The 22,410-nt window shown below is 36.6% G+C and overlaps 1 protein-coding gene across 1 annotated transcript in view; it reads right to left on the reverse strand.

Moving 5' to 3' along the window:
- The window catches only part of TFCP2 (transcription factor CP2), a 45,309-nt gene that overhangs the window by 21,088 nt on the left and 1,811 nt on the right, over positions 1–22,410 (reverse strand). Inside the window, exons 3-7 of the mRNA XM_014071601.2 lie at positions 12,061–12,212; positions 11,034–11,110; positions 7,648–7,753; positions 5,672–5,778; positions 2,011–2,163 (exon numbers count right to left, since the gene is read on the reverse strand). Of these exons, the coding sequence (XP_013927076.1) occupies positions 2,011–2,163; positions 5,672–5,778; positions 7,648–7,753; positions 11,034–11,110; positions 12,061–12,212 (595 nt within the window). The remainder of the gene's footprint in view (positions 1–2,010; positions 2,164–5,671; positions 5,779–7,647; positions 7,754–11,033; positions 11,111–12,060; positions 12,213–22,410) is intronic.

Genomic DNA, 22,410 nt, shown 5'->3' on the forward strand with positions numbered 1-22,410 from the left:
TTGCTTCTCATCCCTCCAGAGCTGAAGAAGCTTCTTGGATAAGAAGCGAAACGTCTTCATTAAAACCATAAAATCCAATTGCTTCCTGAAAAAAATGCCTTTGGGATAACTGAAACATTTGTAAATTTGGTTGTCATGTGATAAGAGCACCACATTGAAAAGCACTGCTTTAGTTACTGAAGAAGAACCCTGAATTTTCTCAAGGAGACCTGAAATGGCATGATGGGATCCAATCAACAAAAGCACAAGGATCTCTGGTCACTGATGGTGCTATCATACTGAAAGGACTACTTTTTACAAGGACACATGCAATAGGAACATGGAACATTAAAACCACAAATCAAGAGAAAATTGAAACTGTCAAAGTAATATTAAAGCATAATAAGTAAAGCATAATAAGATTAAGGTGGCCAGAAGCACTTTACGCGTTCTGAGATGTCGTAACATTGTAACTTTGAACAGTTATTAAATGACATGTGAAGGGTTACCTGTACTATTAACGGATATTTAGAATGCAAAAGTTGTAAAAATAGAAGAACTTGCAAATGCAGGATTATCTGGATAGGATAAATGTACTAGTTTTATTAACATGCATAAAAGGATATAAAAGAGAAGAAAGAAAACCAACAGATTAAAAAAAAACCAAAAGCACATTTCATATAAGAAATTATTCAGCCTAATATTAACAGAGGCTTTCCAATACAAAGTCAGAGAATTAATTAAAACCAAATGAGCACACTTTGACAATGTAATGTGATAAATCTGAAATCTTTCCAACAGCAAATGGTAATTTAAGGAAAGTTATTCTTCAGTGTTGTAACTTTAACAACAATAATGTAAGTAAGTTTTGATTAAGATCTTCTAATGAAGAATGGAGCCATATATAAAGAAAGAAATGCCAAATGAATAGGCAGGTTTAAGAAAAGGCAGAAGGATATGACATCAGATAGCCAACATAAAGTGGACAATAAGAGAAAGCAGGAGAGTTTAACAAAGTTTCCCCTTTGCTTAATTTTAAACTACAGAAAAACATTTGAACATTAAATCATGTTAGAATAGTGGTCTATATTAAGGATAAAGGGGTGCTAGGACGCCAAGTTGAATGAAAAAAACAAGAGGTTACTGTAATAATTGAATTTAGAAAAACAGCAGATCACAATAGGAAAGAGAGTGAGAAAAGGGGGGCATATTGCTCACATATATATTTAGTGAAAAACTTGAACTAATAATAAATATTAAAGAAAAGATATTGTCAGTCAGCAAGTTTAGAGAACTCACAGTTGACAGCAAAGAAGGAAAGGCAGTAGTTTTGTTTCCTTGGCCTCAACAACTAGGATGGACAGTGTTCTACAGAATAAAGAAGATTAATCTCATTTGGAGTAGGGATGGAAGCAATGAAAAACTAAAAAAAAATGTTCACGAAAGGTAAGAATATTTCTATGAGAAGAAATATCAGAACAGTTAAGGCAATGATATTTCCATTTGAAATATACATGTGAGAAAAATGGACATATGAGTGGGCAGAAGAAAAAAGGTAAGACATCTTTAAATTATGGATGTGGAAATAATCTCTCACAGGACCATGGGCTACAAGAATAAGCAATCAATCACTGTTGGGCAAAATAAACAATTGCTCTTAAAGCAATGATTGGTAAATAGAAACATACATACTTTGGGCATGTGATGGTGAGCGATGAACTGGACAAAAATATTTCTATCCAAGATTGAGGGCAATAGAAGAAAACAATTGCTAAGTCAGTTAATTGATCTACCTGTCTAACCAGATAGCCCTGCCATCTTTATTATTCACAGCAAAAACTTAATTTAAGACCCCAAAGGCCTGAACAAGAACATGTACACCAGAAATGCCACAATTCTGTTTTTTCTTCTTATGAAATAATTTAACACCCAGAAGCTTTTTTTTTTTAAGCAGCAGGATGCTAAGAAAATCAGGATCTGTGTTCTCCAGCTTCTGTTCTTGCATTATGTATCATAAAACACAGGTAATACCTTGAAAACTTTGATCTGGCAACTGGCAGAATGCAAATGCTCTGTGTATTCCCCATTTTCGTTTTCTTTGAAGGTGTCAATCTGGACTCTGAAGGGCACACCTTTCTCGCCACCATGCTTCCTCATAGTGAACTCTGTACTGATGCAATGTACCTGTAAAAGAGAGCCAAAAATATGCTCCAAACTGCAACAGTGCAATAGCGATCCTCATACAACTCAGAGTAATAATTAAACTTTCAGTGTATGTCCAAGTCAGTTCTAACAAAGCCTGAGATTCTATCTGCCTAGCAAACCAAGATCGCAGGGACATAAAAGAGCCATGGAGGGTGGGAGGCATTTTCTGCAAAGTGTTAATAGTTGCATTCTCTCTTTAAACCAACCTGGCAAAATACTAGACCTAACCAACAAAAACATAATTAAAAAATGTGCTTAATACACCATATTTGACATCTACGCAGAAACCATATGTGCATGTCCCTCAAAGAGAATGAAGAACAACCATAGATGAGAACAGGAATCACGCCTGGGGTACATCAAAACATGTCATTTATTTCTCTTCTAAAACTTACGCACAGCCCAAGTTATTATAATAAGCAAACTATGCAGCAAGAAAGTACAGATAGTCCTTGACTTACAACAGTTCATTTAGTGACCATTCGAAGTTAACAATGGTATCTAAAAAGAGATTTATGACACTTTTTCACATTGACAACCATTGCAGCATCCCCATGGTCACATGTTCAAAATTCAGATGCTTGGCAACTGACTCATATTTACGATGGTTGCAGTGTTCCGGGGTCATGTGAACGTCTGACAAGCAACGTCAATGGGGAAGCCAGATTCATTTAATAACTGTGCTACTAATTTAACAACTGAAGTGGTTCACTTAACACTGAGGCAAGAAAGGTCGTAAAATGGGGCAAAACTCACTTGACAATTGTCTCACTTAGCAACAGAAATTTTGGACTCAATTGTGGTCATATGTTGAGGACTACCTGTACTTCAATCGGGTATATCCAATTTGAAACTCCATAATCTCGTAAAAGATCTGGAAGACATAAGACTGAGATGTACCCCGTATTTTTCAGAGTATAAGATGCATCTTTTTCCCTCAAAAAAGAGGCTGATAATCTGGGTGTGTCTTATACACTGAATACAGCATTTTTTGCCTCCTGAAACACCGCCCCTTCACCAAAATGGCTGTGCATAGCTTTTAGAAGGCTTTCAGAGAGCTTCTGGGGGCTGGGGAGGGCAGAAATGAGTGAAAAATGGGCAGTTTTTATCCTCCCCAGCCCCCAGCAGCACTCTATAAGCTTCCTAAAGGCTATCCATGCCCTTTTTGTGGCAAAAAACTGCCGCATTTTCTCGCAAAAAAACAGGCCATTTTTTGCTCATTTTTTGCCCCACCCCTCCCAGGAACACTTTACAAACCTCCTAAGGGCTATTCATGCCCTTTTTGGGGGGTGGGGAGAACGTGAAAAACGGGCTGTTTTTGCAAAGTGCAAAAACTTTTTAAAAAAAATTTCCTGTTCAGAACATGCTGCATCTTATAGTCTGGTGCATCTTATACTCGGAAAAATGTGGTACTTCCTTTCCTCAGCCTTACAGACATAATGATTTTTATCACTGCTAGCACCAAGTTAATGCTAACAATGCTCTGAAGCCATGATAGGATCCTGGACAGAGCACTATTTTGACTGGGAAAAGAACAGAAATTGAGCAAGAAAAGAAAGAAGCAGGAGAAAGGAAGATGAGAGTTATTTTACTATTTTACTAAGTGACTTTAAACATTGTTCTAAGCCAAGCCATAATGATGATTTTTAGTTTCTGGCTTAATGGGATGTTCCAATTCACTACTGTAGCTAAGATATGTGTATGGTTCAGATCACATTAATTAAACCACATTGGTCTAAAATTCTAGGTCTGTATATGTATCAACTAAGTTAATATTTTAACCGTGATAAAATATAAGGAAACGAATGCATACACGAAATTCACAACACTGAAAATACTGTTTAAAGTTCAAGGAACATAAACTGGGTTAGTTTGTTCTTGCTTTGTTTAGAAGCTTCTAATCTTTTTTAAAACAAATAATAATTCTAATCAGTATGTATAAAGCTTTATTGTGTAAAAATGGTATGCATTTATGTTGGAATGGAAAGTGAAACATTGTTTTCCTTGACATAAGGATATGCGAACAGTGTAAAACAAAGAAAGCACAAACACCTAGGACACTGGAAGGCTTTTGTGTGTGTGTGTGTGTGTGTGTGTGAAATCTACACTTCTCTTTTTACTTTTCCCTTAGTTATTTTTACCCTTGAGAACCATAAGGCGTCTATGACGAGACGTTCTAAGATGAAAAAAAGAGACAGAAGTAGCAGCAAAAGGAACACCACATAATTTCAGGAATATGATCGAGGGAGTTGCTCCGGGGACACATTATTAGGAGTGTTAGTTTGCATGATGAATATTAACTTCTGCTTCAGAAATAAATTCATTTCACAGTTCACGTATGAACTTTGCAGGAAAGTTCAGCAATTCATAGCTTTGAGATTTCATGCTTCTAATAATTACCTACGTCAACAAGGTGTAAAGCTAAGGGAGTACGCATTATTCCTTAGAGTTTAAGGATCAGCAATAGATCAGATATTATATACTGTATGTCAGTTCTAAATTTCTCAATTGCCTAAATGTAGTATCAGACCTTCTGAAAAGGTCTGATATTTTCTTCTCCCTTTCTAATATTTGTCATGTAGATTAGATTAAATTACAGTAGTTAGGCTCCTCTCTCAAAACGTCATAAAATGAACGGTAAGTTTACCAATTTTGATAGCTGGGTAGCATTATTGTTTAATTTATGAACTTCTCAACATTTACTGAAGCTCCAAGAATTTCCAGAGACCTTCACCATTTGTGATGAAGAAGTTGATCTTAAAACAAAAGCAATGCTGTTTTGAATTGAAACATGGTAACTATGAATCCTAAATTATAGTTAGTCATTCTTAGTCAAGAATTACATCAAAGCAAAGAAGGATGGTCAATAGACAGGCTGGGTTTACACATTGCATTATAGTGAGTTTGGCTTGCGTTTGACTTGTATTTCCCCAGTTGTAACTCCAGAATAAATATTCTACAAATTCTAATTAAACAAACAATGGCATAGCAGAATCTCTAACTTTAACACATATGTTTAAATACAATAATAGAAAATCCAACCCCAAAAATTGGAAAAACAAGAGACTGTGAATTTATTATTGTGATGGGATATATAGGTTACATGATAACTAGGTTACAATATTTCAGTCAAAGCACAAAGCACATTTAATCACACATGTTCTGTAGTATTTTCTAAGTTCTGTTCTCTTGTACTCCAAGCATCAATATTTTAAGTTAACTATTCAAATCTTATCATGTTCCTTCACTATGTACACTTAAAGAGATGTTGTCACATTATATGCATGGTAGAAGAACACGTTATTGGTATAAAAAATACATAAATTTACAAGAATAAAGTAATCAATACTTTGCTTGCTGTAAGTTATCTATATCTATATCTATCTATCTATCTATCTATCTATCTATCTATCTATCTATCTATCTATCTATCTATCTATCTTTATATGGCTATCTGTCTCACAAAACATGACTCTTCTCGATTTACCTGAATAAATACGGAAGTTCTCTTTGAAGGATCCCAAAGAAACTCTACTGTATTCAATTGTGTTGGATTTGCTCTGGGATCTATTATACCCACAGACATTGGAATATCTAAAGACAACAAAAATTAGCCACACTTTAGCACAGAAGATAATATTTAACAGGTCCATTCCAGTCCAAGTAAAATAATGTAATAACTAATGCCAAGACTCTACAATCAAAACATGAACTGTACTCGCAAGCAACAATCTTGCTGAATAGGAAATTATCAATGATACTCATGTACAAGTAAAACAATTAAGAATGTTGGAATTAGCAAGTTTGACAGAATGCAGGCCAAGGGACAAACTAAAGGCAAAATATGTGTATGTATGGTTTAATTGAACTATAGGCATTATCTCTTTGGCCATTCGTGCCTCAGTACAAATGAAGACTTTTGTGAGTGACCAAAGTTATAAGAGAACCAGTTTGCTGGTTAAGATATCAGGCTAGAAATTGGAAGACCATGAGCTGTAGACCTGTCTTAGGCATGAAGCCAACTGGATCGCCTTAGGCCAGTCATTTTCTCTCAGCTCTAGGAAAGAAACAAGGGCAAACAGAGATATCTTGCCAAGAAAACTGCAGGGACCAGTTCAGGTAGTTGTCAAGAATCAAAACTGAACTGAAGGCACAAAAATGTATGATATATGATAGCTAAAGCATAACTTAATGATAAGAGAAAAAAGGGTTTATGTTGGGAAATAACCTGAAAAATGTACATGTGTGCAAAGACTGTATCAATATATGAGATGTTCCAAGCCAATTTAAGAAGGAATAGAAAATTCTTCAAATCATTTGAATAAAAATCTTTGTATTTTAAATGGCCATGATCTGCTTCCTCCAACTTTTCAAGGCTTTCTCACATTTCAACTCTCTGATTTCTATCTATAAAGAAGAACTAGTATTTTTATTTCTTTCTTAATGGAGAACTAGCAAAGATTCAGCATTTCTAGTATACAGAGGACTTGTAAGGATATTTTCGTCAAATCACTCAAATAAAAACAAAAGCAACTGATTACACATAACACAACTGTGTAGAAATAGGAGACAGGGTGAAACTCTTTTAAGAATTTTACAAAGGTCTTAACTTTTACTAGAAGCACTGGGATCCTTTACTCAGAAATTCAATTCACTTTGTTTCTAGGTGAAAAAAACAGGATTGCTGCTATAATTCCCTACTTATATAGAACACTCTGATTGTTCTATATAGGTAAGGAATTAAATAATTAGGAAAATACACAAATGAAATAAGATATGCTTTCCCAATTTAAAGCTACTTTCGGTCGTACAGGAATATGAAGCCAGAAAAACCTAAAAAGATCTCTGATTCTGTGAGGATTTTAGCCACAAGGGCCTAAACAATGCAATCCAAGCAATAATGCAGCCTGAACAGAGTACAGGATTGTGACATAAAATTGTTTAAGAGGACAAATCACACAAGCAATCAAAAATAAATCTTCCATTGGAAAATAATATAGATTCAAATGATGTAAACCAAGGAGGAAAACTACTTTCCCAAAGCAATAATGGAAAGTATGTGCTAGTCGTTCCCGATTCTAGGGGGCGGTGTTCATCTCCTTTTCAAAGCTGAAGAGCCAGCGCTGTCCGGAGACGCCTCCGTGGTCATGTAGCCAGCATGACTAAATGCTGAAGGCGCACGGAAAGCTGTTACCTTCCCATCAAAGATGGTTCCTATTTTTCTATTTGCATTTTTACATGCTTTCGAACTACTAGGTTGGCAGAAGCTGGGACGAGTAACGGGAGCTCGCTCTGTTACACAGCGCTAGGGATTCGAACCGCCGACCTTTCTGATCGACAAGCTCAGCATCTTAGCCACTGAGCCACCACATCCATTTTAATAATGGAAAGTAAGCTGTTAAAGAAAATGCTTTCCAAATTCTGTAACATAATAGCAGTTCAGATTTATGGGGAAAAACTCACCAATATCCAGTATCCTGTCCCCTGGCCTGTTCCACCTCCAGCCCTCCAACTGTTGATGCTCTGTGTACTGCAGCCGCCGATCATGGAACACCACTCTAAATATACTCTAAGAAACAAATGAACTTCCCATTGAGCATAATTAACACATTGAAATGCAAGCAGGTTTTAAAAGACAACCAATCAATGATTGAAAACAAGATGATTCTTGGAAGTGTTTTCCAAAAATATGCCCTCTCTGCCATAACATTCATGAATTATATGGATGGAAAATATTGAGCTTAACACTAACACCAATCAGCAATTCAAATTCATGTTTCTATTTATAACAAAAGACACATAAAAGCCAAGATTCACTTCCACACAGCATTGCATTCTAAAGCAGAATACTAGAGCAATGTGTGAAAAGGTTCCAAATTTCTCAAAGGACTAGTTCAAATATGATTATAAACGTGAGTCAAGGGAATGCATGAACAGGTACCGGTAAAAAGTTTTTGCTTCTGAGTGGATGTTCTATCCAAGACATTTGAATTACAATTTACAGGTAGTTCTCAGGTTACAATCACTCAAAATTGGCCATTCAAAATTATGACAGTGCTGAACAAGAGGGACTTACAATCAGTCCTTGGAATTCAAGCTGAGGCAGCGTCCTGCGGTTATGTGATAGCAATTTAGGCACTCGGTGTCTGGCTGACAATTAAAACATTGCCACAAACCATGGTCGCGCGTAGGCCATTTCTGATGTTCTATCAGCTTCACACAAGCAAAGTCAATGGGGAAGCCAGCAGGAAGTTGGAAGTTACTCCTGCTCCAGCCATCCTTTTGCCCGCGGTGTCTGGCACAGCAACCTCTGCTACCCCAGCAGCTGCATACAGCACCCAATCCCCACCTGCATTCGATAGGACCTGCTTGCAGTGTCCCTCCCACCCACCTATAGCTATCATCATGCCTGGGACTTCCACCTCTTCTTGCTTGACAACACTCATAGTCCTATGATTATGATAGTAACTGGGACTGTCGGGATTGCCATCACTAAGCAATGCAGTCATGTGACATTGCCTTTATGACTGCATTGCTTAGCAAAAAAAATTCTGGTGCAAATCACCATTGTAACCCAAGGGCTACCTGTACTTTCATGATTATTTGCTACAATTTAGTATTCCCATGGAGGGATGTGTATCATGTGATCTATTTGGATGTGCCTTGTAATTCAGCACCAGCTTCGACAACAAAATAAGGTGTTCAGTAAGGTTATTCTTACAGGGAGCATCCCCAACGCACTGAATACTTCCATGATTTCTAAGCACTCCAGAGGCCAAAAGGCTAGAAATTATCACAATATTCAGAGGAGGGAAACTATCATTAGTAGTCAATAGTAGATGATATAATGAATCAACTTTCTATATCAGGGCCCAAAATGTGATTAATTCAAAAAGCTTAGACTTCCATGTTTTAAAAAATGCAGTATTAGAAGAATCAACTGTTAGCAACAGACTCATTATCTGTAACATAGGAATATATTTGGGTGAAGTACGCTTACGCACAAGAAGAAAAATGCTACATGTAGTACTCATCCGTTATCACCTATCTTAGCTATTGTTTAATTAATCTTTGTGTGTATGCCTTCAAGTCAGTCTTGAGTCCTGGCAACAATCTGGACAAAATCCCTGCAGTTTTCTTGACAATATTTTTGGAAATAGTTAGTCAGTGCCTTCTTCCTAGGGCTGACAGAGAGTGACTACCCCAAAGTCAACTAGCTGGTTTTGGGCCTAAGGCACCTTAATCTCTTGGTTTCTAATCTGACGCCTTTATTTACTAAACAAAATTGGCTCTGTTTAATTTACATAAGGAGTTACAAAACGGGATTCTTTGAATAAAATATTTTTCATGGCAGTAACTTTTTATATGTCCACCAATTTTATATTAATAAACATATTCAAGTATAAGCTATAGTCAGAGCGCAAAAGACAGTTACTTATATAATTTAAAACAAAGCCATGATTGTCTGAATATTTAAGGAATAGTTTACAGCACACTGTAAATATTCATGTATCTTCCATGCTAGTGTGTTTTGTCCAGGATATCATTCTATCTTAGAAAAATGTCCAGGTTAATGTTATACATTCCATAACATGGAACAACCAACCAGGCTGGCATTAATAAAAATGCAGAGATCATATCACACTTGGGTTGAAAAGTATTGAACTGGCTGCCTGTTGCTACCCAGAAAAATATATATATATAATGAGGTGGATATTATTTTTAAAGCCTTATGTAGATTAGGCACAAGCTATCCGGGGAATATTTTTTTTCTATAGTAACTTTATTGAACTTCCTCTGTAGTTGCTGCAAGCTGATTTGGAGGAGCTGGGGTCAAGCCTTCTCTGCTGCCACTTCAGTTCTTTAAAGTGTACTTCCCAAAGGTTCAGGGACCTACCAACTTCATTAGCTTTTAAAAAACCCTTATAACACATTTTACTTAGAATTAGTTTTACTAGAATGGTAAATTTACATTGCTATTTTAACTGTTTTAATACACTGATTTTAAATCTATTTTAATTCTTAACCGCCAAGACTTCAAAGGTCAGAAATTTACTTAGTTAAATAAATACTTTTGCTATTTCAGGTAGGGTATGTTTTAGCTCAAAGAACCTGAATCTCAAACTATGGGGGTTGCAATGGAGATGATTTCCCTACTTTGCATATTACTTCAGTTTGTCTTCCAGCAGTAGATAAAAAAGAACATTTGTTCCTGCAATTTCTGCTGTCTAAACATTGCTAAATTTTCCTGCTTTATGTTTGAGTAAATATAAAGCAACCTTACAACTGAAGTTATTTTTCTATCTTACTTTGATGCTGAACCTTCTACTGCTTCCCGAGCTTCATGCAAAACAAAAATAGTGAGATAGTGGAGGGAAAAGTGTCTCACTTGTGTTTTATGCTATTTTGCCATCCCTCTTAAAAACTGTCTCTTACTATACTACTATATTACTAAACTGTGGCAAGCCACACATTCACAATCTTGATTCAACATCATCTAACAATCTTTTTAATTGATGTGTCTTTGGACGATTCAGTGAAATGTAACACTTTAAGAGATACAAATTTCCTCTGCCTTATTTATTAACTTTGCAATATTTATGCTTTTGAATAGCAAGGGCTTCTCATTCATCGGTGGCCTACGCACATAATTTATCACCCACTAATCTTTTATTTTGCTGCTCAATAAATTGCCATTTCTAACATCACCACCAAGATTTGTTGGAATGGTGTACGTGACTGCATCACTTTGTATGATTTACTATCACTTATTACCTGGAAAACATGTTTATGGAAATCTGATTAAGTTTTCTCTCACATATTTTGGGAGAAAACAGATTATTATATACCTTTACAAGCTTCCCATTTAGTTCAGGTAATTCCCCCATTTTCCTGTTATCCAGCATTCTGATTTCATAAGACTGGCCTGAAAAAGAAAATATATTTGCAGTTATGCTTTAAACAAAAAAGGATTGGCTGTCTCAGTCAGTAAGAAAAAGTAAGCAACTGACTGTCCTCAGAATGTATAAGAAGCAATGAAAAAGGGCCATTTTGTGTAAAGGTATATCTGTATCACTATATACTCCTGTTAGAATAATCAGCCTTTCGTTAGGTCTGAACTTGATTGAACCAGAAATGACTTGAAATATTGGTGGTCAGTTATGTTACACTGAACTGTATTACAGCTATGAGAAATGTAAAAACGGGGATGTCAATTAATCTTTTACCTCTCCAGTTACACTGATCCAATTACAAGATACTACGGATTGATGCAGCTGAGTTCCAAGTCATGTTAACTGAATGACACTTCTAATAAAGTCTGTATACAGCTAATATGCCAATGACATTTTTCACCTACCAGAATTATCATCAGCCTTTTTCAAACTAGCTGCATAAATATGCGAGGTGTGTCAAAAGTTAGATGAATACACAAAGTACCACATAAATTAAGGTTTATCGAAGTTGAGATTCATTTGACAGTAACCAAGGCTAAAAACTGACTGAGAGATTATAAAGTGCACATTGTTAGTCAATTGCACTGCTTTGTCAGGTATTTCTAAGCCCATGAATCACTTCAAATATGCCTAGGATTCTTGTATTTCCAACTATTTTTTTAAGCTTTACTGTAAAATGTTTTGAGTTTTACTAGACAACAGCATATAAGAATTTCAATTCGATTAACAAAAACTACTGTTTGTCGTTTGCCCTTCCTGTTGGGATTTTTATTAACGTTAGTTTTTGTTGGAATTTTAGCCCTTCCTGTTGGAATTTTTATTAATGTTAGTTTCAGCAGCCAGCTTACATTGATATGAACCCAGAACTATAAAGCAGCCTTTTGCCCACCTTGTATTCTAACAAAAGAGAAATGTAGCTTACCTTGATTGAGATAGGTGAGTGTTTCATCATGAAGTTTTACAGCAGGAGAAGTGGCAGCACACAATACATATTGGAAGGGTAGAATTTTGTTCTCATTGTCAGTAGGCAAGCTGGATTCTTCTTGCTTAAAGATGGGCAAGGCAAGGACATCGCTACAAAACAAATGGTGTGGTCAGACTAATTACTTTTGTTTGTTTTACCCAAAGCCTTTAAAATTACAGTAAATCTCTTTGGTTGACAATTAAACAAATTATTTAGCACATTAAAATAAGAATTTCTTAAGCAGAATAAGAGAACAATACTGTATGCTGTTACATATCTAGGTTTACCATGGACAACTTCCCTATCAAATAAATTCTTTCGGGAAGGATATATGTGTTTTAAAATGAAAATAATATTAGTTGGAAATCTAGAAACTATATTTGTTATAGCATTGCTAAACTGAAGGATGAGCATATTATTATCCAATTTTAAGGCTAAACCTTTCTTAGACTTCAAAGAAAAGGCTCTCTTGGTATTCAGCCGGTTCTCTCCATTTTGGGAGAACCGGTAGCGGTGGCTAAGGGAGGCTGCACCCACCCGCCCCAATGTAATGTGCCAGCACTGCGCATCTACAAAAGGTGCACACGTGCAGACGAGGCATGTACAAGTGAAGTGAGTGTGCGCATGAGCAAGCTCATATTTGTAAACCAGTAGGGAAGGTAAGTGAATCCCACCTCTGGTGAGATGTTTGAGTTTCTTAAACAACTTTGAGAGCAATCTTATCCACTCTTCCCCAAGTTGATGCACTACTTCTACATCAACTTTCAATTCCTATAAGTTCTAGCCAGCATTTTTGGAAGCCTAAGTCCAATGTATCTGGACTCTACATATATTGGACTTAGGCTCCCAAAAAATGGGGTTCACAACTTTTTCTATACCCTGCACCCCTAGAACGTTTGTGATATATTCTCGCACCCCTTACAAAAGTAAATAATTCTATGCATATAACTATAATTTTGAAACTTCTAAATCCAAATTTGGCGCACACACCCCGAAATATCATATTGCACCCCCAGTTAAGAACCTGATTTAGAGAAAAGAGAAGCAATGGTAGGTAGGGTGGCAACCTACCATCCCCACAAAAGGCAATGTGGTTTTATAAAATGGCATAGCACTTTTGCTATGAATCCAGAGGAGATATGCATTCAGACAAGGACTAATTTTTAACCTATGAGATTTTAATGCTACAGACATGTTGAGACTTCATTTCAAATAAACAATAGATTTGACAATCTCTCAGGATAAAGACATTAGTCAAAAGACGTTTTTTCATGACCCAACTAAATGCTGCATATCGATGAACATTTATGTCTTTATTCTGAGTAAGGCATAGCAACTTGTGTGACCTAAGAATGATGCCCCAATGTTGATGCTGCTAAAAAACATAATATAAAATCCTTCTTACCCTTCAGGAAATTAATGCGGATTACTGGGAATTTATTAAGACTCATTATTTCTTCACCATAGTAACTATGGGTGCTTGTTTTCCAAATGTACTTTGAAGCAGTCCCATCCACAATTTCCCTAACTAATAGTAAAAGAAAAATCTCAATTTTTCTCTGCCATCTGCCTTTAGAATCCCAGCATAATACTATAATTTGTTTCAAGTATCAGCACCCCAGAGGTGGGTTCCTACCAGTTCGCACCAGTTCAGTAGAACTCGTTCGTCAAATCTACCGAACTGGTTAAAAGAGGTTCCACCAGTGGACCCAGAAAGCAGGCCACACCTACAGAAGAGGTTCCAAAAATTTTTGAAACCCACCACTGACACACACACACACACACACACACAGAAAGAGAAAGAAAGGAAGAAAGGAAGAAAGAAAGAAAAAAAGAGTGAGAGATGAAAGAAAAAAAGGAAAAAGGGACAGAGAGACAAAAGGAAGGAAAGAGAGAGAGAGAGAGAGAGAGAGAGAGAGAGAGAGAGAGAGAGAGAGAGAATGAACATGGCCGACAAGCCACTCCTACCAGGTCACATAGCCAGCAAGCCACTCCCACCAAGGAGGCCACACCCACAAAGTAGGTTCGAAAATTTTTTGAAACCCACCACTGCAGCACCCACTACAAATAGTAAGGGATCAAGAAAGCAGAACCATTTTCACAAATACATGTATGAGCAATCTGAATTCAAAAGTACTTATGTTTATATGGATGATCAAGCTATACTGAAACAATGAACTGGGGAAAAAGCAAGCACACGTGCATATTTAGGGTAAAAACTTCTGGCATAACTTCCCACACAAGCTAGAAATCAACACACAGGAAAAACAGGGTGGCCACCCTACTGGGAAGCTATGAGGGATGAGGTTGAGTAAAAATATTAAAAAAACTAATGACATTCTTTTTTTTCTGCTCTTTATTCCTTCTCAGAGTCAAATGCAATAAAGTTCTAAAAAAATGATGGTAGAAAGTTACAAAAGACTTACCTATAAACATTTTTATTTACTTTTGTAGGAGAGGCAATTTTGGGTGGATCTAGTGCAAAACACTAATGCTTCCTAGTATCTAAACCAGTGTACTAACCTTTTTGGCACTGAGTGCTGAAATGGGGGCGGGTGTGTGGCAGAAAGCGGAGATCAGCCACCCGGTGTGCATTCCGGGAAGATGATCTTCCAATTTCTGGCGCATGCATGCATAACGGCAACCTGGTCTTCTGGTTTCTGGCACACATGTACATGTGAAGACCAGCTGGCCAGTGTGCATGCGCATACCCGAAACCGAAAAAGCAGCTGCCCAGTGCACATGCGTGCACTGGAATGATCATCTTCTGGTTTCCAGCATGTGCATGCGCACCAGCCACCTGGTCTTCCGGCGCTCACACACACGAAGACCAGCTGGCCAGTGCACCGGAACCTGGAAGAGCAACTGCTGACGGTTCACATGCCTGGAGAGATGGCTTTGCATGCCACTTCTGGCGTGCCATAGGTTCGCCATCACTGATCTAAACCTTCATTAAGAGTTACTGTTTATTTCTCAAACAACACTCTCTTTCCTTGCTGGCATGCAAGAAGTCTTGGCTCAGGACACAAAAAAGCAAGACATCTCCTTTCTGGGCTTTGCCATGCAAGCCAAATACAAACATATAAAAATCTGTTACTCTCTCAAATGCTATTCCTGGGGCAGAATATTTTGAGGGACAGAATCTCCTGGAAGAAAAGTAGTTCCCTCTACTATTCTTCTGGTAGGACCTACTTTTGTAGGTCTAATTTCTAAATTAAATGTACAAGTGCATATTTTCCCATTACTCATGATTGAATGGTATACATATCTACTATGTTACTGTTTAAAATGCCCAGATGCTTGAAGTTTGAGATGGCACATTAGGCAAAACCATAATTTACTCATAGTTTATAAATAAATCACAGTGACTGTATTACCTCTACAAGCAAACCCATTAACTAAATATGTTCCCCAAGACATAATGGCTGGACCACACAACGTTAAGTGATCAGTCTATATTTAATCTTTTGAGCATAGTAAAGCTCATCTCAGATAGGACAATGATACTTAGTTAAGACCCTATCATGCAAATAATCTAGTCTCTTTCTCTTCTTTCTGGGAACTGGAGTACTTCTTTATATAGTTTTAACTATGCTAAGCCTTATATTACAACTTTTTGAAACAATCGTAAATCAAAGTTTGAGGGTGCATTTGAAGAAACCTTGGAAGTTGTCAAAACAGGGTTCAATGTCAACTGTGAGGCTGCTTGTCACCTGATCTAATCCAAAACTAACAAACCACATGTCTCAACCTTTTCATAGGGAGCTTTAAGGATTGAATCTTGGCTGTTGCCTGTATCTCCCCATCTCTTGTAAAGTACATCAACTTTCCTATCTTAAAAGGAATGCTGTTTTAAAAAATATTGATTTTCTTGAAGAATGAAATGATGTATCCAATAATCACAACCTACCATTCTTTCAATAACAAAAATGATAAAGTAAACTGTATGACACTTATTTCTGGATGTAGTTGAATTTACATTGGACATCAACCACATCGTAAGAGTAATGATGCCTTTCTATGAACATCAATAATTATGTTAGCAGGAGGTCAGTACTATATTACAGCTCTGTTTGGTGCACATCTTAATTTCATTTTTAAGAATAAATTAGGAATTGTAACTAAGTTATTGGTACAAAATATATACATCTTATATTTTATTATATTGCTATGGCCAAACATGTCTACTACTCCTACTAGGTCAATCTTTGCTATTCTCAATTTTTTCCTTCATCCCAGATACATAATTACTTTAAAATGTGAATTAAAAATTAATCTGGTCAGCAATAATCAAGGTAATACCAGTAAATGGTATCAAAAGATTGAATCGTAAATCCAGTTTCTATATAGTTCCTTTCCCAGCCCAACTCTGCATGGCAAACAGCAGCAACATAATTTGTAGAAACCATAACATTTCCATGATTATGCAAAACGAGAAGCCATGTAGTATGTTTTCACATAATTTATCAGAAGCACCAAAATAAGCTTTTCTTATTATTTTTTAAACATATTATTAAGTTAGTAAAGATCAGACAGATGACTTATTATGGCTAGGGCAAGAAATACGAAGGACATACATATGTTTCAAAGCAATAAGCAATCCCACTTGCTGTAAAATAAAATGAATGACATAAAAGTTACTTCCAAGATAATAAAACTTCATGGAAATAAGGTTCAGACTAAGTACGTGCTTTTTTCCTTGAAATGAAGCAAAATTTTCTGAATAGCAAGCCTTATTTCATCAAAACCGCTTACCTCTTACTATCCCAATGAGCTGCATTTCTGGAGCTTGACCATGAAGTTCTACATGCATCTTGTCCCAAATGTCCCACCACTTTTAATGGTATTATTCTTAGGACAATGCATATTCATTACCTTTAAAGTCATTATAATGAAATATATGAAGGTAAGTCCTTTCATTGTAACATTATTCTTTGCTAATGTCCCATGATAGTAATGTGTTAGTACATTATATAATAATATGTAAATATAAACGGGATTCTTCAATTGGGGTTCAATGTATCATATTTTGTATTGTGAATCTAAATTAATATGTTGCCAACTCATTCAGTCTAAATTATGGATTAGAGATAGTTCTGCAGAGTTCACAACTTTCTCTCACCACTATAGATTTCAGGCTCTTTTCATAATTTTGAATTCTTGCTATGTTTTTAAATTAATAGAATCTTAAGTAGACTATACAGGTAGCCCTTGACTTCCGACAACAACTGAGCCCAAAATTTCTGTTGCTAAGAGACAGTTAAGTGCCCCATTTTACGACCTTTCTTGCCACAGTTGTTAAGTGAATCACTGCAGTTGTTAAGTTTAGTGGCATGGTTGTTAAGTGAATCTGCTTCCCCATTGACTTTGCTTGACAGAAGGTCACAAAAGGTGATCACGTGACCCCAGGACACTGCAATAGTCATAAGTGAGTCAGTTTCGAAGTATCTGAATTTTGATCTTGTGACCAGAGGGTCATAAGTGTAAAAAATGGTCATGTCATTTTTTCCAGCAATGTTGTAACTTCCACGAGGCACTAAATGAACTGTTGTAATCAAGGACTATTTGTATCAACATATGAAATTACCTTCCTTTTTCTATAGCTGTCTCCAACCATGAAAAGCATGTGAGGCATCTGGCCCACAATTTTGACACCTCTGGTTTAGAATCTTACAGAATTTTTTTGTTTAGAACTTTCCCCACTCCATATGAATTTCCTGACATTGCCTTGCCATTCCTCCAAAGTTCTCCCGGAAATTCTGACTAGGGCAATTGAAATAGATCATTTATCTTGGGTAAAACATTCATTTGAATGATTGTAATTGATCTTAACCAAGACAGTTTTAGATTCTTCCACCTTTCAAGATCCTTTTTAATCTTTTGCCATAATTTGACAGAGTTATTCTGACAAGTTTCTTGATTATTTCCTATTAAGTGCAAACTAAATGATTTTGCTGAATGGGCTAACCACCAGATTTTTTGCAGAAAATTCCTTCTTGTGTTAAAAATCTCTAAATTATTTTCGTTTACTGAACACCAATTTTATATTCCAAATATCCTCCTTATTTATGGATTATGTCCATTAGTCACTTTTTTGCTATTTGTGGTTCTGTAAGAATTAATATTACATCCTCTAGATAAATATTTAAGCTTATATTGCTGTCCGTGGATTTTGAGGCTTGTTATTTGTTGTTTGTTTTTCTGCCAATATTTCTAGTTTTTTTCTGCCAATATTTCTAATCAAAATAAAAGAAGAGAATCTTTGCCTTGTTCCTGTACTGACTTAAAAAATCTGCTGTGGGCACTCCCTGAGCTGCAAACTTCGCTTTTTGCCATTAATATATACTTTTAACTGAAGCTTGAAATTTTCTCTGAGATCCATTTTATTCAGAACCCGCTAGCATGAAGAGCCATGGCAAATTATTAAAGGCTTTTTCTGCATCTAAGAAAATTAGGCCAGCTTTCTTTTTTATTTCGTATGTTCCGTAATATTGATTACGGTTCTTCTGTTGTCCTTTATATTTTTCTTGAGGAACGAAAGTCAGTCTGCATAATGCCTGAAATACATTTCTTCAGTCTATCAGTTAACATCGTAGGAAAAAACATATAACCTAATCTTATAACTATATGTAACAGGAAAATTGGTCTACTGAATATGATTGTGATTTCTCAGGGTAATTTCCTTCTTTATAAATCAGAACTATATAAGCTCACCCACCCACCCCGCCTCTCTATTGGAGGTATTACTTTGTTTCTTTGATTCTATTATATTTACAAATATTCCGATAGCTCTGTATTAGAAAGAATTCAAAGAACAACTATCAGCCCATGTGAGTCTGGTGTTTTTCATAATTTCTTTCATTACAGTTTTTGTTTTTTTGAACAGCTATAGGTATACTTAGTATTTGCCTACACTGGTCATTGTATTATTTGATGAACAACTTCTTGATATACTACAGGTGAAACTCGAAAAATTAGAATATCGTGCAAAAGTTCATTTATTTCAGTAATGCAACTTAAAACGTAAAACTAATATGTGAGAGACTCATTACATGCAAAGCAAGATAGTTCAAGCCGTGATTTGTCATAATTGTGATGATTATGGCTTACAGTTCATAAAAGCCCAAATCCACAATCTCAGAAAATTAGAATATTACATGCAATCAATAAAACATCGAACAATATTGGACCTCTGAAAAGTATAAGCATGCATATGTACTCAGTATTTGGTTTGGGCTCATTTTGCAGCAATTACTGCCTCAATGCGGCGTGGCATGGAAGCTATCAGCCTGTGACACTGCTGAAGTGTTATGGAAGACCAGAATGCTTCCATAGCGGCCTTCAGCTCTTCTGCACTGTTTGGTCTCATGTCTCTCATCTTTCTCTTGGCAATGCCCCATAGATTCTCTATGGGGTTCAGGTCAGGCGAATCCCACGGTCATCCCACAGTAATCCCACATCTCACATGGCGCTGGGAGAATCCTGCAGACCTCTGCAGGAGCTCTGTTTTCACTGTCAGAGGCACAACAGGTCGGTCCTTTGCTGTTTCCAGGGCAGCCCTGCAGACCAGATCTAAGCACCCGGCGGGCTAGATTTGGCCTGCGGGCCTTGAATTTGACACCCCTGGCATAGAAGAGAGAAACCTGTTTGCATGTCCTATGGATGCCTACCTATTCTTTTTGAAGTTAGTATGGAGAAAATAAACCTAACAAATAAAAATGAAGTTGCACCAGAGGTGGTATTCAGCAGGTTCTGACCAGTCCTGGAGAACCGGTAGTGGAAATCTTGAGTAGTTTGGAGAACCAGTAAATACCACCTGTGACTGGCCCCGCCCCCATCTATTCTCTGCCTCCTGAGTCCCAGCTGATCAGGAGGGAATGGGGATTTTGCAGTAACCTTCCCCTGGAGTGGGGAGGGAATGGAGATTTTACAGTATCCTTCCCCTGCCACGCCCACCAAGCCATGTCCCCAGAACCTATAGTAAAAAATTTTTGAATCCCACTGAGTTGCACCAATTTCTTCCCTGTTGTTGGACATGATCATGATCAACCCCAGTTCATCTTTTTGCTTAATCCCATCAGACCTAATCTAACCCTCTCTGTCCTCTGAAATCCCATCAAAATAAAGAACAAAAGCTTCCTCACCAGCTCATATATAGCCCAAGGGCAGTTCTTATAAGGAAACTGCAACATAGCAATCATTCCATCTTCTATCAACCGATGACTTCAAAATTCCATCTCCTTCACAATGAACTTCTGCTGCCCTCCTGAAAGGCCATTTTGCCAAACCCAAAAAAGAAACTTGTCCCAAATACACTAACAAAAATCTGCCTAAAGATGAAAGTTCCCCTCGCACATATGTGCTAGTGGTTCCTGACTCTAGGGGGCGGTGCCCATCTCTGTTTCAAAGTCAAAGAGCCAGTGCTGTCTGAAGATGTCTCTGTGGTCATGTGGCTGGCATGATTAAACACCGAAGGTGCACAGAACGCTATTATCTTCCCACCAAACGTGGTCCCTATTTTTCTACTTGCATTTTTACATGCTTTCGAACTGCTAATTGGCAAAAGCTGGGACAAGTAACAGAAGCTCACTCCATTATGCAGCACTAGGGATTCAAACTGCTGAATTGCCGACATTTCTGAGTGACAAGCTCAGCATCTTAGCCACTGAACCACCACGTCCCTACCAATCTGCTTAGCTATTCCAAATTAGCTAGCAAGTCAGATCCTTGGACTTCCCACCTTGAAGCCCTATAAAAATCTTTGCTTTTCCATTGCACAGAGTCTCTCTTTCTTGTAAAGCAGGCATCCAATGATTGTTGCAATAAAAATGGATCTTCTCAATGTTATACTCCTTCTTCAGACTGAATCCATTAACAGCTTAGCTTTTCCAAGGGAATATATTTTGAAAGACTTCCTTTTACAGTTATCAATCTAAAGACCAGCCTGTAGAAGCAAATTCTTACATGGACATATACTGTAATAAAATCAGACTTTTTCAAAGTCTATGTCCTTCTTGGCGGGATCACATATAGCGCATGGCATAAACCAGTTACACAGGAACTTTTATGGTATTTTGGAAGCAGCCTGATTTCTGTTGTAAAACTGCAGATATGCAAGTCCAGGATGGCAGCTGTAGATATCACAATGCTTACACCTTCCTTAGTACTTAGGAAACTCCTTTTTTTAGGTTATGTGAGTGGAACTTTAATCTTTACTTTTCCTGGATTCAGTGCAAGTACATGGCACAAATTATCTAATCAACCAGGGTGGATAATGACAACAACCTAAGACATGACCTTGCAGATATGCAAAAAACTGAGAGATGGAATGTCAGGTTTACAAAGTTCTAAGTCTGTGGCTTATTTTTTGTTGGACAATAATGGATTTATTAAAATAAAAAGTTTTGCCTAATGCAAAAACACAGTTTGAAAAAGGCACAAACATGTTCAGTTAAATCTAGGAATAAACACGGAACATCCATTTCCATTCACTAATTGAATTATATTTTAGGACAATAAAGCAAAATTTGAAATAATAGTTTGTCATCTTCTTGACTTTAGAATTATAAGCCAGTATTGCTACTAACCTTAAAATAAATGGCTTATTCAACCAAACAAACTATATTATTGCTCAGCACAATATGGGCATCCAACTAATACAGATAACAGTTTCATTACCAACACACCAACAATCAAAGGGACATTAAGCTTTGGATTCTGTGCAATAAATTAGCACATCATTCAATATTAACACTATAATGTTTATTATGTTTTTTCTCCCATATTTATAGTTAATGGTTTCATTTCTTTTTTTACTGTTAACATTTTTATATTAACGTTCTAGTTCATTCTGGTACTGTTTTATCAGTGGAAACAAATCCTATAAATATAAATTAAGGGAACAAAAAAACCCCGACTTATGAGATTTAAATGTGGATATTACTTCATAATAAAAAAAACAGCTGACATGCTCTCCCTTCTTTAAATAGTTTTGCTCAAACTGACAGGCCTGCAGGTTTTCTCTATTTACAAAAAAGTTAGGAAGCCATATACTAAATTAAATAAGAACTCCTTTAGTTACGAAGCATTTTAATTTGGTTATTTATGCAATGAAAGTATGTAGGAAAGAGCAGGTTTACTTTGTTACTTGCTCCATAAACCTTTCACCAGTACACACCTTTGAAGCAAGAGTTTGTTCTATGCAATTTTACAAGTGCAATAAGATATCTTGAGAAAAGAAGTACAAGGTAACCATTCAAAATTAAGAGAAAATATTTGTTTTACAACCAGATTAATTGCCAATGTGTT

This window comes from Thamnophis sirtalis, unplaced genomic scaffold (assembly GCF_051295495.1).
Source record: "Thamnophis sirtalis isolate CommonGarterSnake01/CBP01778 unplaced genomic scaffold, rThaSir2_p1.2 scaffold_3, whole genome shotgun sequence".
Lineage (NCBI taxonomy): Eukaryota > Metazoa > Chordata > Lepidosauria > Squamata > Natricidae > Thamnophis > Thamnophis sirtalis.